At 42.7% G+C, this 18,353-nt stretch overlaps 3 protein-coding genes and 1 long non-coding RNA gene across 18 annotated transcripts in view; 1 reads left to right on the top strand and 3 right to left on the bottom strand.

Annotated features, from left to right (window-relative positions):
- Positions 1–2,275, bottom strand: part of MIPEP (mitochondrial intermediate peptidase) — a 52,475-nt gene extending 50,200 nt beyond the window's left edge. For both annotated transcript variants that reach the window (XM_053385886.1, XM_053385887.1), the window contains exon 1: positions 1,840–2,275. In XM_053385886.1, the coding sequence (XP_053241861.1) occupies positions 1,840–2,013 (174 nt within the window). In that variant the 5' untranslated portion in view covers positions 2,014–2,275. The remainder of the gene's footprint in view (positions 1–1,839) is intronic.
- Positions 2,276–4,822: 2,547 nt separating this feature from the next.
- Positions 4,823–9,113, bottom strand: LOC128412669 (complement C1q and tumor necrosis factor-related protein 9A-like). Its single transcript, XM_053385896.1, has 3 exons — positions 7,126–9,113; positions 6,262–6,324; positions 4,823–5,711 (listed from the first exon to the last, which is right to left on the bottom strand). The coding sequence occupies exons 1-3, from the start codon at positions 7,289–7,291 to the stop codon at positions 4,918–4,920; spliced, it is 1,023 nt and encodes a 340-aa protein (XP_053241871.1). The 5' UTR covers positions 7,292–9,113; the 3' UTR covers positions 4,823–4,917.
- Positions 7,946–10,856, top strand: LOC128412673 (uncharacterized). Its single transcript, XR_008330135.1, has 3 exons — positions 7,946–8,063; positions 9,656–9,752; positions 10,772–10,856. It is a non-coding gene; the product is annotated as an uncharacterized LOC128412673 (long non-coding RNA).
- Positions 10,857–11,091: 235 nt separating this feature from the next.
- The window catches only part of SPATA13 (spermatogenesis associated 13), a 162,415-nt gene continuing 155,153 nt past the window's right edge, over positions 11,092–18,353 (bottom strand). For all 14 annotated transcript variants that reach the window (XM_053385877.1, XM_053385873.1, XM_053385872.1 and 11 more), the window contains 2 exons: positions 18,019–18,093; positions 11,092–17,651 (listed from right to left, as the gene is read on the bottom strand). In XM_053385877.1, coding sequence (XP_053241852.1) covers positions 17,470–17,651; positions 18,019–18,093 — 257 coding nt within the window. In that variant the 3' untranslated portion in view covers positions 11,092–17,469. The remainder of the gene's footprint in view (positions 17,652–18,018; positions 18,094–18,353) is intronic.

Raw genomic sequence — 18,353 nt, forward strand, 5'->3', positions numbered from 1 at the left:
CTTTTTACATTTAAGCTGTATTTGTAAAAATACATGAAGTGTGAAAATGTTTCAGCACACTTGATTTAATCACCAACTCCACAACACGGCAATTATGTTTTTACTTGGGTGCCTGAAGTAGATTCCTAAATTAATATTACAGCATCTTGTGTTTATAGTACAAGTGGGAATCACTGGTATGAATTTCAACAAAATGTTGTTGCTTGGGATGCTGCTACTCAGTTCAGCTGGTGAGCCATGACGTCTTTCAGGATGCTCCATTCACTCCATCCCATAGGCAGTCAGCATCCTGTATCCACTGAGCTTATTCAGTTATAGTGATGTTTCGGGGCTCTCCCCCATAGGTTTATATGTGCACGTGTCCGCAAAATATGTGTTCATGTGTCATATATATGTGCAAGTGTCTGTGATGTACATTATACATAAAGAGTGGTACCTCGGATCTTGAACGTAATCTGTTCTGGAAGACCATTCAGCTTCCAAAACGTTTGAAAACTGAGGCACATCTTCCAATTGGTTGTAAGAGCTTCTTGCACTCAGCAGAAGTCACACTGCACGTTTGAGTTCCGAAAAACATTCAAAAATGGAATCATTTACTTCTGGGTTTTCAGTGTTCGAGAACCAAAACGTACAACAACAGAGGCGTTCAGGAACCGAGGTACCACTGTACACACATTTACATCTGTACGCATACACAAAACCACAGTATTTACCCAAGCCTGCAGATTTTTCTCTCTGGAGTGTGGGGAAATTCAGCGAAGACCCCAGACACTGTGAACCAGTGTGGTGTAGTAGTTAAGGTGTTTTGGCTGCATAAGGAACTACACTGAGAACTGAAAAACAGAGTACTGTATAGGATAACTTGGAAATTGAGGTGCAGTATATACATTAGTCACCTCTTACACCAGGTTACCATAACTTGCTAACCACTTTTCCAAAGAAACAAAACTCTTGAATGGTCACTAATTTCCAAATGCCACTGTTAAGCCTAAGGTTGTCGCCTTTTATGGATTGTTCCTGTGTTTTACTGACAACTCTCACTGGCTTTTCAGGTCAACCATAGGGCTGTGCTATGTGACATGTTGATGATCCAGGATTAGTTCAGAGTTAAAATTCAGCTCACCCAAAACCAACAGTGGGTACATGGAATTTACTGAACCCTTATGCCAGTGCTGCAACTTAGCAGAACAAGAAGTGTGCAGGTATGCTTTAACAGTGCGCAACAAGCAAAGAGCTTGGAAAGTTTATCCTAGCATAAAGAGACAGTGGTGAAAAAAGGTTCTGCTGGATTTCTAGCTGTCTGAGCTACTACGCCATGAAGCTCTATGGGGTGGAGGTGTTCCTAACCCCACAATTCAAATCAAGGACTATTCTGTGGGGAAATTCAGTGAAGACCCCAGACACTGTGAACCGGTGTGGTGTAGTAGTTAAGGTGTTTTATTCAAACCTGAGGCACTTTGGGTCAGATCTCCACTCCGCCACAAAACTTAGCCCAGCTGCTTAACCCACCTCACAGGGCTGTTTTATTTATTTAGGAGCGGTAGTGGATATAAACCACTTTTAAAAAACCTTTAAGTAGCACACAATAATGCAAAACAATTATGCACAGGTATGAAACAACACACAGACAAACCGCTGTGGTGAGGATAAAGGGATGGGTGGGAGCAGCTATCTATTCCTTTTGGAAGCAGGCAGAAATAAAAATAAAATTCTGGCCGTGCACAGTCTTGCTCCGGAGTCTTGGCACCGAAAAGAGGTTCTGGGGCTCAGAACAAGCCTTTCTCTCTCCGACCCCGTCAGGGGGTCGCCCCAGCCTCCCCGGCCCAGGCAGCCTCTCACCGTTTTCTTCCCCAGCTCCCGCCGGTGCTGCTGCTGAGCGTTAAAGGCAGCGCCCACCGGGGACCAGCTGGTGCTGACCCATCTCTGGGGAGCGGAGCAGCCGGCCCGGCCGGGCGGGCCCCACCTCAGGCCGGTCGCGGCAGACCGCGCCACACGACCGCAGCCGGCCAGCATGGCGGCACCGGCCGGCCTCCCCGCCTGCCTGCTCGGCCTGTACTCTTTTTCTTGAAGGGGAAAAGCTGCTTTCGCTACACGCCGACCAGGCCGCTAGAGTGCCTCGGCCTCGCTTGTTCCTGGTTCCGGCGGCGACCTCTTACGCGGCCGGGCCGTGAGGAGGAGCTTCGTCGCCTCCCCTCTCGCTTCCTGGAGGCAGACATTCGCCCCGGTGTGGCGGCAAGAGGGATTTCCCAGCCAGGTGGCGCTTCGGCTTTCCGTGCTTATGTTTTCAATTATCCTTATCCTCCGAGGCGGCGGCGGGCAGCTGAAGGAGATGATGGTAAAGATGATGATGCGCCGGCTCTACTTAGTTTTTGAACGCTGTTTTAATAGGGAAAGCGAATGAACTAGTAAATAATGCAAGCAAGCAAGAATCCTTACAAAAAGGGGGTTGCAACTTTTCACGCTGCTCTAGTGTTGCAAGGCATTTTGTTTGCTGCCTTTTTTTCTTCCTTTTTTTCACCCGAAAGAATATTTAAAAACGACGCCCCATCCTTGCACCTTGCATGGACATTATTTACAGCTCAACCACTTTTGGGTGTAAATACTGCACCCCAGCCACATTTTGCTGTGCAGATTTCATCTGAAGTGGGAATCTCTCTGAGACGAATGGGCAGCCCAGGCCCCATATATAAATATAAAATGGCCTCCCCCTCGCCGCCAAGGAAAAGGCCTGAGTGAAGATCATGCTACATCATGCACAAGGGGGTGGGGGAAGAATAAAGACTCACATCTGGATCTGCTGCCCCTGCAGATCCTGCTGCCTGAAGCGGTTGCTTCACCTTGTCTCATGTGTGGACCGGACCTGCTGATGGGTTTTACACCCCGGAAATGTGAATTCGGTGGAGTGGTATAGTGGTTTGAGCGTGGGATTCAGAGGGAGAGCAGCCAGCTTCAGGTTCAGTCATGAAACTTGCTGGCTGCCTCTGGGCCAGCCACACTCTCTCGCATGCTTCCTCTCAGGAGCTCTGGGCAACATTGAAGCATTTCTCCTCCTGAGAGGAAGCATGGGATGTAATAAATAAGGGTACTGTACTGTGTATTACTAAATAAATGAATTAAATAAATTCGGATAGCAGTCTTATTGACCTTCACTCAAATTTGGCATCAAGGAATATTCCTCTCCCCTCTGTCTGTCTCACACATTTAGAATTCCAGAGTAATGTGAAATAAATTTTTATACCCCAAAAGATAAGACACTAAATAGGTAAAAGTATGCTTTATTGCAGGCAAACATTGTCCAATGTTCAGAAACATTGTAGCATGTTAGAGAAAATGCCAACTGCAGCACCAACCATAACAGGGAACCTGAATTTGCTTGGCTCGTCACCACTGCAAAACAGAAAACCCAAGTTCTACAGACTAAGTGGGAACTTGAGAGGGTGGGGAGTGGCAGAAATAGGATAAATTTCTTCAGGTCCTGATGCAGCATCTAGCAAACAAGCTCAGTGCATCTTGGCACAGGCATACAAAAGTAGGTTGTACAATTTAATCCAGGTCTAGCTATTCTGACAAAAAGTATAGGATCTTAATCTCCTCATTTAAAACAAACAAACAGCAACACCCCCTTATCCCAGGGTAAGATAATTCTCCACATTTGTGATTCTGAGGGTTACATATGGTGTTGCAGACAGAATTTTGCATAAATTGAGATATGGCCTAGTTTTCAGATTTATTTTTCAAAACCAAGAAAACTGCTCCTGGGAATATTTATAAAATGTTTAGCATCAAGGGCTATGTCACTGACCAGGAGCAATTAATATGCTCTTGTTTTTTTTTTTTTTTAAATATTTTTATTAAACAGTTTTTATAGCCACACAAACAAAACATAACAACGACAAATACATAAACAAACAATAACAGAAACAAAAAAAAAAAAAAACAAGTATCATTTCATATCCTAATTTCTTAAACCTTTCTTCCTCGACTTCCTCATGCCTCCCTTTTCTGTATTCCAGATTCTAATCCATTACTCAGCAAATCTTCCCTTATTTTACTTTAAATTTAAGCTAATCTTCCTTATTCTCCTTGTCTTAACCATTGCTAATAGTAACCATTTACTTTCCAGTCCAACATCATTCTAACTTTCATTAATTTTATAGTATTTCTTTAGATAGTCCTTAAACTTTTTCCATTCTTCTTCCGCTGCTTCTCTTCCCTGGTTTCGGATTCTGCTCGTCATTTCTGCCAAGCCCATGTAGTCCATCACCTTCATCTGCCATTCTTCCAGTGTGGGTAGATCCTGTGTCTTCCAGTACTTTGCAATAAGTATTCTGGCTGCTGTTGTAGCATACATAAAGAAAGTTATATCCGTCTTTAACACCCCTTGGCCGACAATGCCCAAGAGAAAGGCCTCTGGTTTCTTAGTGAAGGTATATTTAAATACCTTTTTAAGTTCATTATAGATCATTTCCCAGAATGCCTTAATCTTCGGGCACGTCCACCAAAGGTGAAAAAATGTACCTTCCTTTTCTTTACATTTCCAACATTTATTATCAGGCAAATGGTAAATCTTTGCAAGCTTGACTGGGGTTATGTACCACCTATAAATCATTTTCATAATATTTTCTCTTAAGGCATTACATGCCGTGAATTTCATCCCAGTGGTCCACAACTTTTCCCAGTCAGCAAACAAAATATTATGACCAATGTCCTGAGCCCATTTAATCATAGTTGATTTAACCGTTTCATCTTGTGTATTCCATTTCAGCAGCAAATTGTACATTTTTGACAAATTCTTAGTACTGGATTCTAACAATTCAGCAATTAATATGCTCTTGTGAGCTTTGTTGCCATACAAATCTCGATGTGAGAAATAAGTAATAGTATGCATAATTGGCATCACATTAGAAACAAAACAGATCACAAACTAAGAAGTGGTATAGGCGCTGCTGTCTCTGAGGTACTAAATATAAGGAAGCCTGTGAAGGTCGTGTCATCATCAGGGTCTGCAAACAAACCATTAGAAGTCCCGTGGGTCTGCAGCCATATCTGATCACCTTTCTGCAGCTCCAAGATGGTCGCTCCTGAGGCCTGGTCTTCACCACTCTGGTAGCTGTCTGCGGTGTGGAGCATCCTGTTCCCATTTTTAATCAGAGCTACCTTAACGTTCCTTGAATAGACAGTGATGTGGTAGGTGAAGTAATAGACACCAGGAATCTGGCAGGTGAATACTCCAGTGGCTGTGTTATAATGGTTTAAGCCATTATACATCACTTTGTCAAATTTGATGGGAACGTTGAGAGGAGGAAACTTAGTGGTGAGACCTACACTGAAGGCACTTCTCGGGATGACTGGGGTACTACCAAGTTTTCCCTTTTCTCCCCTGTCTCCCTTCCATCCCCTTTCTCCCTGGATTCCTCTACTGCCCTTTGGACCTGGGCCTCCCATCTCTCCTTTTGGACCAATGGGGCCAATTGGTCCAACGGGACCCCTTAAGCCTATTTCGCCTTGGACTCCAATTTCACCTTTAAGTCCTTTTGGGCCAATGGGCCCAATGTCCCCTTTTGTCCCCTTTTGTCCTTGCAGTCCTAGCTCACCCTTTTGACCTTTATCACCCACAGGACCAGGAATTCCCTTAGGGCCAAATTTCCCAGGCCAGCCTCTTGACCCCTTATTGCCTTTGTTCCCTTTCTCTTCAACTCTGCCATCAGCTCCTAAAAGTAAAGGAGAGAGAGAGAGATTTCTTTTATTTAAAAGAATGGTTTAATTATCTAGTATCAGATTGTTAGGAGCATATGTGCAAGATAACAGGAAAAGGCATTCATCATTCTTGTATTAGCTAACACTGCTCTGATAGGAGATGAGAAGGTCAAGGACAGCCTTGGAATTTTCAGAGCACGAGAGAAAGTGTTGTGGGAGAAAAGAGATTTTCCAGAGCTGCAATTTAGCTGTCATTTGGGATATATATATATCCAAACATATAGGAAATGGGAGGATTCCAGACTACACTTTAATTATAATGTGCTCAGTGAAGTGCTTAAGACATACAGTGGGAGACAGTGACCTCTGTTCTCCAATAGTGGCACTTTTTAATTCACTTGACATTACTGCAAATTAAATGCCCCCCCCCCAGGTAGGTTTGCATTAAAATCTTAGCTGAACCCCATCACTAACCCATGAAAATTCAGCTGCATATATCCATATCCCCTCAGGAGTAGGTAACAAGCTAAAATGTTTTTCAGTGAAATCACTTTTTGCTCTCACCTGAATCTCCCTTTTCTCCATTTATGCCATCTGTGCCTGATTTTCCAGGATGTCCTGGTTCACCTAGCCGCAGAAAAAGGCAGTGTCAGTTCTGTTAAGCATTTTATTCTTAAAAAGGTGATGCTTAAGCTTTCTGCTTTTGGACTGCAAAAATGACCTCACATCCTACAACAACACACGATTCTGTTCTATCAGGGAGAACTGGAATGCACAAAATCCAAGGCAGCGCAAGAGAATGTTCCTGCAAGCAGTACCACTGGTCATTGCTTGCACAGGTACAACCATCTTGAGTAGGTGCATTATATCACCTGTTCATATTTTTTACTGATCGATTCTAAGTTAATGGCTGGGTGACTTTGGTCTTCTGTAATTAGCTTTGCTTTTTAAATCTGGAAGTCCTACCTCATTCGTTATCTCTATCAACCAAACATTCATTAGCCAACCACTCACACTCAGCACTAACTCCCATACAAAGGATCACTGTCAGGTATACACATATTAGAGACTCATCCCATCTCTGAAACACTAATGCCCCACACCCACTGGAATCTGGACCACCAAATACTGCTTTCCCATCTCTCACCTGAGAGGGGCTCACAGCAGGCTCTCATCGGGGAAGGGGATAAAACTTCTTGCATTCATTAACTTCTAACCACATAATTGTACTACGCATAGTACTGCACAGCCACAACTCCTGACAACCCATCAGCATTAGCTGCAGATGCAAATATTAACCTCACACCCAAAGTGAAGATCACCGTAAACTCAATTGTTACAGTGAATCAGTGGCTCTGCTCTCCTCTACCTCGGCATATTTTGTATAACTTGCTCATGGGGTTCTTGTGGTGACAACACGTGTGATACCTGTGTCTCCTTTTTCACCCTTTGGTCCATCGCGTCCGTCACGTCCTGGTATGCCGTTGTGTCCAGGGTTCCCAGGGATCCCAGGAAACCTTTCATTGCAACTGTTCTGTCTTTGTATTTCTTCTGTGCTGACTGCAACAGCCAGCAGAATAATCCAGAGTTTCATGCTATCTAATTTCAGCTGAAGGAATCAATATATTTAAAAGCAAAAAACCAACATAAAACAACCAGTGAATAGCATGCTTTGCAAAATAAATACTATGTTTTAATCATAAAGTTGTTGTGCATCTTCATCTTGTTTTAAATGCATTTGAGAGTTCGCTAACACATGCTAACACATGCTGTCAATTGGGCACAAGGGTATAGTGTAGGGGGTGTGGGGGTAAAATTCATTTAGATAGCAGAGGAGATTACTGTGAACATACAAAGTTGTATTATACTGAGTCAAACCATTAGTCCAGCTAGTCCGGTGCTCCGTACTCTGTCTAGCAGCAGCTCAGAGATCTCAAGAGGAGGAATCAGGGTTTTTTTTGGGGGGGGGCAAGGAATAGAAATGCCTGCATACAAAGTCTGTACTTTGTCACCGAACAAGTCCTTACAGGTTGCTGTAGTCCATAATTCGTTTAGGTTAGTGAGACTTCCTATGGGAAGTATATAAACCCCTTAATCAAGAGCTAATTTTAGCAGTGAGCAAATATTTTAAGAGAATACAACTTAATAATGTACTGGTGGGGGGTGAGTACCAATGCTTTCCCCCTAAAATTACCGGTACATTTGTTCAGTTTGTCACTGCTCATCTCATTTGCATATGGCTCAGAGCATATTTCTCATTGTTCTCAGTTGCTTTTCCATCCAGAGAGCTGGTAGGGCCAGGCTACCTTTGCTTCAGAGGCATAACTTGGATCCTGTTCTCCAAGTGCTTGGATCCTGTTCTCCAGGTGACCAGAGGGAGCCTTCTCAGTGGTGGCACCCCTGTATAGAAATCCATCCTCAGGGAGGCCTACCTTGTCATCCTTTGGGCATCAGCCAAATACCTTGTTATTTTCAGGAATTTTACTCTCTATCATTTAATGTGTTGTGGTTATGTCTTAATAGTTTATTTTACTTGTTTTATGCCAAAAACCGCCCAGTGAGGCTCAGATGAAGGCCACCCCACTTAGGGCTGGGAAAACGTCGTCCCCCCCATTTGAAAAGTTGCTGCTAGTCCATAGACAATTCCTGAACTGGGGGGACCAATAGTCTCACTCAGTATACGACAGCCCCTTTGTCCCTAACATACATGGACTATTTTTCCTAACAGGAGACTTTATGTTCAACCTCTACATATTTGCTCAACTACTCCCCAGGCATAGTTTGCACCCAAGTCTTACCTTTTCCGCCACTGCCTATCAGGATATGTTTTTGGGTATCTTGTGCTTAACACTCAGGCACTGTATGTGAAGCTAAAGCAAGGACAGCTGGGGAGTAGGTTACTAAGTTCTAAAAGCTGTTATCCAGTTTTCAGATATGCTCAATGATTAATATGGAGGCAGGTGCCAAGATATTTATGTGGAATGATTCCAGCACTTAAATATTAATCACCAGTGTACAGTGTTTTGTCAGTTTTCCACTTGAACCCCCAAAGTCCGTTCTTGTTAACTGCACAGAGCTTTACCATGGTGTCATCTGCACTATGCATTTAAAGCAGTATCACATGACTTTAAACAGTCATGACTCCCCCGCCAAAGAATTCTGGGAACTGTAGTTTGTTGAGGGTGCTGATAGTTGTTAGGAGACCACTATTCACCTTAACAGAGCTACAATTCCCAGAATTCCCTCTGAAGAGGGATTAGTGTTAAACCACTCTGAGAACTGTAGCACTGTGAGGGGAACGGGGTCTTCCAACAACTCTCAGCACCTTTAACAAACTACAAATCCCAGGATTCTTTGAGGGAAGTTTTTTTTTAAGGATCTTTTTTTAAGATTGAAAAATCCCTGCCCCACTTTCAAATAATGCATCTCCTCAATGTCTAATGTCACCTTACTGTATTTTACTCATCCCATGAATAGTTTGCTTCTAACAATGGAACCTTTGTCCAGGAACCTTTGGACAAGAAGTGGTTTAATAATTTTTGGAAGCTTCCTAGAATTGGAGAATTGTAGAGTTGGAAGGGACTGTGAGGGTCGTCTAGTCCAACCCCCTGCAATGCAGGAATCTTTTGCCCAATGTGGGGCTCAAATCCATGACCCTGAGATTAAGAGTCTCGTATCCTACAGACAGATCTATGATCAGTGACTAAAGGCTTCAGGAAGGGCCAAATGCTGCCCTTTTGCAATTGGGAGAGGAATAATTTAGTGGATTGCGGTGATTTCTTTTAGAATAATAGAACTGTAGAGTTGGAAGGAACCCTAGGGGTCATTAGTCAAAACCCCTGCCATGCAGGAATCGTAACTAAAGCATCAGATGGCCATCTAACCTTTGCTTAAAAACCTCCAATGAAGGAGAGTTTTGGATATTTATGGTCTGTATCTATTTATGGTCTGACTACAGGGCTGTCAAGAGAATTCTGATGGAAACAGGAGTGGAAAATGCCGGTGTTCACTGATTTGTCCCACATCCGGAACTGCAATCAAGTCTTATGAATGTGGTCAGTATTCACTGTTGTTTTCAGCCCAGAAACTATGAGTAACAGTACGTTATTGATTGAGGTTTCCAAATTTGGATTGCATTTACTCTTCATTAAAATAATTTGTGTGGGAATAAAGTAATGATTATGAAATTGTGTAACATTTCCCCAGAGTGGCCGGCAAGACGAATTATGTAGTTTTTGTCAGAAGCCAAAGTGCAGCAGAGAAGAAAGTGTTATAGGTGACCAACACAGAGTGGAATGGAAACCAGTGTCTTCTTGCATCCCTATCTGTAGACCAAATAAACTGAACTACTGCTACATTGAGGTCATTTTCAGTCTTACAGGGAACTCTGCAAACAAAACTCCCTCCAGCATGAAGTTCCATGCAGCATTTCTTGCAGAATGGAATTCTCTTCCAGGTTTGTCTTACTGGCCAGCTCTGGGACAAACTAAATGATACGTTAAATAAATGTTCACATTTGCATTTCTCCAATCTTACACGTTTTTCTTAATTAGCCTCAGGCAAGCCCAGCATCAAAACATTTTCCAGGTGACTTTCCCTCCCTGCATCCCTGGGAGGGAAACTGCTATGGACATAAATAACAGATTCATTATGAAGTATGTATGAACTGGGGGTGCAGGTGAAGCTTTTTGGTTAGAAAAATGGCATGGAGACTGCCTGCCCCTTCCATCCGCTCACAATATAATCCTGGTCTTTGGGGGAAGGGGGATGAAATGTTATCATGTTTTTGACTTATATGGACCATTTAGTTGCTTTCTTGGAAATTCAAATTTACTTGTTTCTGCAGTACCAAACCCTTCTAGCTATCACAATGCACAGCAAAGTGGGCCATGTGTTCTTTCTGAATGTATCTTTAGCCAGCAATTGTGTCTACTTACATTTGCATGAGACATTCGGGCAACTGTACCCACCCACAGATAGACATATGCATGTTTTTGGCTTGTGCACAAACATCACAGACAGTGACTGAGAAAGCAGACAACCTTTCCACCTTTCTCAATTTGTTCTCTCTTAGAAAATGAGAAAAAGATGCAATCCTATTTAGAGAAGCGGCAGCAGCAACACCTTTTGGTATCTGCCTTGGATCCAAATTGATCTTATGAATGTTTAGTTTTTTAAAGCTGTTTTTATCAGTTTCTAAAAAAAAATATTGTTATATGTGCAATAACTTTTAACTTTTTTATATATGTTATTGTAAATTCCTTTGGGATAACTCATGCAAAATGAGAAGTTATGCAAGCTAAATGTTAACTAGATGTTGGGGGGGGCTTAGGTTCGTAGAGCAAGATTATAAATAGACAAAATAAACAAAACAAATGATATTTTGCTGTCAGATAATGTTCAAATATTTAAAGCTCACATACAATATTTTATATGCTATGAACAAGTCACAAACATTGAAACTGTACAGTTGAAATTATGTAAGACACAGCTGAGAAATGTTAAGTTATGCACATTCTTAATCAAAACATATAAAGTTAGAGCAAGGTACAAGGAATGTACGTTTGTAGATTCATTCCCAGAAGATATTTTTTAAAAAGATATAAAACATACAGAATGCAAATAAATCTGGCAACAAATGATACAGCAAACAACATATGAAGGTAAAGAGATCCTATACATTATACCTTTAGCTGTCAACAGCCAAGTAATTTTTTTTTTCTGAAGCCAGGAATTCTGGCTTGAAACATATGTAGCAGCACAGAGCTGTTAAGATGCATAAGAACATATACAGAAGGCGGGGAATTGTTAGAGAACACTTGTCAAAATATACAAGCAAGTTGAACAAGCAGGCCTAATATTTATCAACAAAGTTAAATCACAGAATCATTCAGAAGGTGTCTTTAATATGCAAATATACATTGAGAAAGAAAAGGCAGTCAACAGAAATATACCATTTATTTATGGCTAAGGTCCTTTGGCTCAAACTACAAGCTAAAATCTACAATATATTCAAAAAGTAAAAAGAATGCCCCGCGCAAAAAAATGCGAAAAGTTTCAGTTAAGCTCCTTCACTTTTGTATATTGAAACACAAGCCACTGTAAAACCTAGATTATTTATTTGCTAAAAGATGCTAGCAGCAAGCCAGAGAATTAAGAGTTTGGCGCTAGTTTAGTCCAGTAGAGACAAGGAAAAGTGTGCTTTGAGGGTTATTTGCACAAATGCTGTGCTTTAGCATTGTGAGGAACCTCATAATCAGTGGTCATATGAGAACATGACAAAAAAACAAACACTTACAAGCATTGCAGTAGAAATTAACAGCAGTTCGGTTTAGATTGGGGTGGGGGTGTTATGCAAATTTAAACTCAACAATGTTATTTAAAGGGACATTAATTTGATGAAGCTCAAGGTCAGCTTATGGTGACCTGCAAAAACAATACTGTATTCTTAAAGCCCACTTTCCTACAGACCCAGGCCAGGAACTAAAAGCAATGATGGGGGAGCTTGTGGTCTTCCAAACATTGTTAGACCCCAAGTTCCATCAGCCTGAACCAGCATGGCGAATGGGCAGGGAAGATGGAGAGTTTGGAGTCCAGCACCATTGTGGAGGGTGAGAGATTCCCCACCTCTGATCTATTTTGGTCCTGTACAGTGGTACCTCAGGTTAAGTACTTAATTCGTTTCGGAGGTCCATTCTTAACCTGAAACTGTTCTTAACCTGAAGCACCACTTTAACTAATGGGGCCTCCTGCTGCTGCCACGCCGCCAGAGCCCGATTTCTGTTCTCCTCCTGAAGCAAAGTTCTTAACCTGAAGCACTATTTCTGGGTTAGCGGAGCCTGTAACCTGAAGCGTATGTAACCTGAAGCGTATGTAACCTGAGGTACCACTGTATTTCATAAATAGCAGGTCACTAGGGTGAAATTGGAAAAACAACTTTTGACCCAGTTGCAGATGTCTGCTGTGATAAATCAGTTCTTAAAAGAAATAGTGTAAAACGGAATAAAGCCCACTGAGTGAGATCAAGCCTTTGGACTGGTCTGAAATGGCTCTTTGGATTTTGGGCTGCGCAATTATATAAGGTCTGATTTAGCAAACCCATTCCGCTAGCAGTAGCCAGTGCGAAGACTCCCACTAGCACAATGAGGATTCCCTCCTTCCCCAAATCTGCTCTGGAGGGTCAGGAAACACCCCTGCCAACAGTGTGGAGGGGGAGGGGATATTGTTCCATTGGGCAAGCAAAGATGCTTGCTGTGACAGAACAATCTCCTTAGTGCTCCATTGGATTCCACCCACTGAATTTCCAGGATAATTTGAGAGCATGTTTAATCACAACCCCAGAGTCGTTTGCGACTCGACTTAATTGTCAGGGGTCCCTTTACCTTTACCTTAAGCCCAATCTATTCTTCCAGCCTTCGTATTTTCCAAAGTCAAAACATTCTAAACAAAATTATTAATATTAAAGCAGCCCCACAGTCTTAATATGCTGCAACCACTACCACCTTCACGCAAAGCAAAATTTGGCTGCAAAAAGGGGTCAAGGTGAAGAGGTTTGTTAAATAAAGCGGCTTTGGTGTGCAAGGTACTGTACACAACATTGTTCCTGAGTAACCTGAATAATGATAAACATTTCCCTCTCTTTGTAATGTTTTGAGTTTCCTGAAGGGAGTAACATCAGTGCATCTACAAGCAAATCCAAAGCATTCTGCTCCATTCCAGTGCTAAAACAGCAGTGTTCCCTGGGCACAATTCTGCAGGTATGAGGGCAATGAGTGTCAGCTATAGCGGTCCATTCTCATCCTTCTGTCTCCTATCAGGCTGCCATAATGAAGGTACACTTGTCAGCCAGGCAATTTGTGTCAGTGGGAGGGTCAAACGTATCTAGCAACACCTGGAGAATCTCCTGGGCTTCTATTCCCTGCTGTTGTAGAAGCTAGAGTCATTCAATGCAGTGAAATAAGGGGAGAATCAAGTCAGACAAGAGGAAATACTTCTTCACAGTGCATTCTCAAGCTGGGGAATTCCCTTCCACCAGCAGTATTGAGGGCCGCCAACATGGATGGCTTAAAAAGGGGGATTAGACACATTCATGGAGGATAAAGCTATCAATGGTTGCTAGCTGCAATGGCTACAATACGTCCAGTATCAGAGGTGGTATGCCTCTGGGTACCAGTTGCTATTGCATTTATGTCCAGCTTGTGAGCTTCCTATAGTCATCTGGTTGGCCACTGTGAAAAGCAAGGTGCCTGACTAGAGAAGCTGCCTCATGCAGCAAAGCTCTTTTTATGCTCCATAGGCCAGGAAGGGGGCTGGGGGGAGTGGCAGAAGCATTGATGCAAATTGCCTGGTTCTGGCAGAGAGCAGACAACAGCAGCAGCACTTCAACAGGAGCAGAGAATAGACCTTGGCGACCACCGTTCTATTTTACCCTGCTTTCTATACCCACAGGGTCACAGGACTACAACACTGAACAACAGTCTGAACAAATTCTTTGTTATCACGGCATAGGCACCTAGACTATGGCAGACACAGCCATGTGAGTGGGTCCATCCAGCTTTCTCAAGTTTTGTGGTCGTGCAATGATAAATGTGAAAAGGTTTTAAAACTGTAATCAACCCTGGTGCAGGCACAGTGGCCAAAACAGGACCACTGAAAAACTAGAGAGAGGTGGCAGCATGCTTGGGGAAGCTCTGGGGTAAGGAGAAGTACCCAAAATAGATTTTTTTAAACTCATAAACCTAAGGGGACAACACCGCTGAGAAACAGCCCATTGAGGACTGAGCAGTAGCTGCAGAGTGCTGTCAGTTGGAAAAGAAAACTGGAAAACTGGAGGTTGGGAGGAGGGAATGGAAGGTATTGCTGCATGGCTGGCTAACACCCTCCAGCTACAATAGAAGAATGCATTGCAATGTTTTGCTGCTTGTTCCAGTTGTTGAAAATAATTTTATGCCACATTTTCAGAGTGAATGGAACAATATAATGTAATAATTATTATTATTTTTTATACCCCACCCATCTGGGGAAGGGAGGCTGTGCCTTCAAAAATCAACTTGCAAAGCAGGTGACTACAAATCAGGTGGGCTATCAAGACAGTTGTTTTTGTCTCAGTTGAAATGATTTTTTAAAAATACTTTAACAACCGCTATGACTAAAATGCCAGTCTGTAATTCCATATATCCAGTTCTCAACTATTTCATTTGGGGACAGGAAAAGAATATTATTGAAATGCAAGCAATGAGGTTCACAGCATGCTGGGCAATCCAGTTTAGCACCAGTGTCTTTTTACAATCATTGCTAAGCTATGTACAGAAGGCATATCTAACACGACAGTCTTCGATGTGCTACTTCCACTCGCCTGTTAATAAAAGATCCATTTTCAAAAAGATGGTAAATGCAGGTACAAGAACTTAATTTACCCAGTGCCATGCCAAAAATTTACCCAGTATCAAAGGCAGATCTAAGGAAGTATGACTGGTATGGCTGCCCTGGGCACGGAGTTTCTGGACCACTGTAGCAGGTGTCGCGACTATAAAGTCCATCGGAAAGTAAGAGGCAGGGGGTGCAGGATTTTGGACTCACACAGGGTGCCACTAAAATTTGAGATGCCCAGGTCCGTGACTGCCTGACAGTTTCTGTTGTGCTTATCTAACTTTTGAACTAATCAAGGGGTGTTTGCAAGTGCCCTTTCATTCATCCTACAAATCATCTCTCCAATGGTTTGCACTCTGCAGCCCTCCCAGATGCCTGCACTTCAATTAAACAATCTTTTTTTAACAACATACACCCTTGCCAAACACCTGAGTCTCACTGAATTCAATGCATGTGTTTTAAGCATTCCCATTGAAATTAATGGGGTTTAAAGGTGACACACTTTTGCCAGAGTCTATATGCTCTGTGTGCTGGTGGCAGGGAGCAAGAGAGAGAAAACTGGGAAGTTAATAAATCGCCTACTCCTAACCACATCTACCGAGAGGTAAGGTCAACTGATTTACTTTCTAGTAAATATGCTTAGGATGTCAGCCAAAGGCTTTATATTTCACCCTGTAGTTAAATAACCTTGGCTGTAGCCCATTGTCCTTCATATATTTTAACAGATTTACCCCCTTTCTCTTCCTCCGCCTCAAGTTGTATTCACAGTAAAAATAAATAACTTTTAAAAATCCTGAATCAACCTTCATTATCAGATAAAGTTCTGGACATCAACATAACTGGCAATTGGATAGACTGGATATCTTTTGAAAAACAACCTTTGAAATAGAACTGTCCCACTACTGAGTCGATAATACTTAGGCTAAAGTTGCATTAATATAGAACTACTGAGATAGGGAAATAGTAGTGTGTGCCATAAACTTCCATTTATAACAGCTTTTTCGGGTAGAATATTCTGTAAATGCTGTATTAAAAGCAGCTTCATATTCACAGAACAAAGCAAAGCAAAACAAGAAAACATAATTTTAATAAGCCATAAACCGGCCACATTTGACCTGAGTTTTGATCAAAGTTCATTTCTGATGCCATTAAATGTTCCCTTGTGTGGGATCATTGTGACTGCAAAGAAACAATCCCTGAACGACCCTCTTGGCTTGGCTGATGTAGGCAAGAATAATGAAATCAACAGCATTTTGGAGATATTCTGAAGGTTTTTCTAGGAGTCACAGAAACCAGCTGGAATGATTCTATATTAACTGCAGGGGTGGGGAACCTGTGGCCCTCCAGATGTTAGTAGACTCCCAACATCCACCAGCCCCAGCCAGAATGGCCAGTGGTCAGGGATTGTGGGTGCTGAAGTCCAGCAACCACTCAAGGACTAGAGATTCTCTGCCCGATTTATAGGAGAGTGACAAAAATCTCCTTTGAGTTAACAACTGGATTTCTGTTTCTCTTATTCATTAGTTGCATTGGCGCCATTAAGAACAGAGAACACTTCAGTTTCTCATAGTGTAAAAAGCAGGCATACTGGAAAGCACAGAGGCAATTTTCACAGGCTAAAACAGCAGCAGGTAACAAAATAAAACAAAACCAGTTTCTTGAAGTGCATTCAATGCATGCAGCAAAGTACCGCTTTTCATAAGGATCCACCCAAGATGCATTGGGCTCTTCCTTCGTCATTTGCAACAGCACGTAAAAATGCATGTTTATCTATTTATGTCACCAAGTGAACATTTTCTCCCATTTTTGCCAGGAAGATGCTAAGGCCTTGCAGGAAGTCCTACTCCTACTTGGTTAAATTAACAAGAAATAAGGACAGTGAAATAAGAGAAATAGGAAGGACGGAGGCTCAGCAGTTCTTGCAGTGGCAGCTAACTTGATCCCAGAGATCCATACGCCTGCTTGGTGCTCACACAGAAGATGGTACCTCTTTTTTTCCACATGCTGCGCCAGTGGGAGGTGGTTGGATACTATCCTTCCTATTTCTAAATTTGGCCATGAATTTATTATTAAGACAGGCAAAATGACCTAAGATATTTAAACCATTCCTTTGGTGCAAGTACAACAACCCTGCACCGCCGTTCAAGAGTAGCAGCAATTCTGCCCTTGCGACCAAGTGGTGGGTTTCTCATTCAGCAATGTTTATTGACACAAGTCAACATTTGCTTCACATCAAGCCACAGCCTTCTCCACTAAACTGCCGGCAAGTCCTTCTCGCTGAAGCAGAGGAAGATCAGGACTCCTTCTCTCCAGAGTTTTCCGGCTGGACCAACCAATTCTTTGACGGCAAGTGGCTCTTCCTTCGCCTTGTAACCTTCTATAGTCCAGGGATCTTCCAGCCACTCATTTCTTGAATGGGGTCAGCTTGTTAAAAGTGTGCCAAAAAATAGAGGGCTTCCGTTTTGGTTCTGCCAGGGCAAAGACCTGCTGTTGTGGGATGCTAGTGGGCACCGTGATGTGACGCTGGTGGATAGGATGTAAACTCTGGTGAGGGGGCGGCATCGGGCACCCACTGTATCCGACACCTGTAGAAAGAAAGTATTGACACCAGGGGTGAGACTTTTGTGGGGACAAAGACTGGGGTGGTGTAAAGTTTGCACAAAGACGTTTGTTTCTGCACCCAAGCTATTGCAAATGTCCACAGTCATACACACAGTCGTACACACAGATAAATGGTACATGCAAAACGCCACAGTTACAGGCAGCAGACAGCATTGTGATTCCAGGCACAGAAAGCATGGGAACTGCTGTCACCTGGATCTATAATTGTCTGGTCCATGGGCTACCACCTTCCCCACCATGCCCAAGGACAGGCAGGACTCCTCACGAGAAGGAGAAAAGCTTCTTGTGTGAATTAGCCTTTGGTCGGGGTGGGGGTAGCGAAAGAGTCACCTTTCATCTTTCCATGTCTTGACTTCCGTGCATTTTGCATGGCTTGTTTCTTTTGGTTTTCTGAGATCTCCATTCCTACAATGGAAAAACAAGCCATGTACTTTTAAACATGTCTCAGGTTTTTGACTGCAGGGAAAATAATTTCAGGTTAAAATGTCACACAGGAATGGTTCAGTTTAATGGTGCATTCAAAGGAGAACCTCAGCAGTACAGCACATGCTCTGCATAAAGAAGATTCAAAGTTCAACCCCTGGCATCTCCAGGAGGAACAGATACCTGCCTGAAAACTGGGCAAGCCACTGGCAGTCAGCTGAGAGCCAACCTTTCTGACCTTT

The sequence above is a fragment of the Podarcis raffonei genome, chromosome 4 (assembly GCF_027172205.1).
Source record: "Podarcis raffonei isolate rPodRaf1 chromosome 4, rPodRaf1.pri, whole genome shotgun sequence".
Taxonomy (NCBI): Eukaryota; Metazoa; Chordata; class Lepidosauria; order Squamata; family Lacertidae; genus Podarcis; species Podarcis raffonei.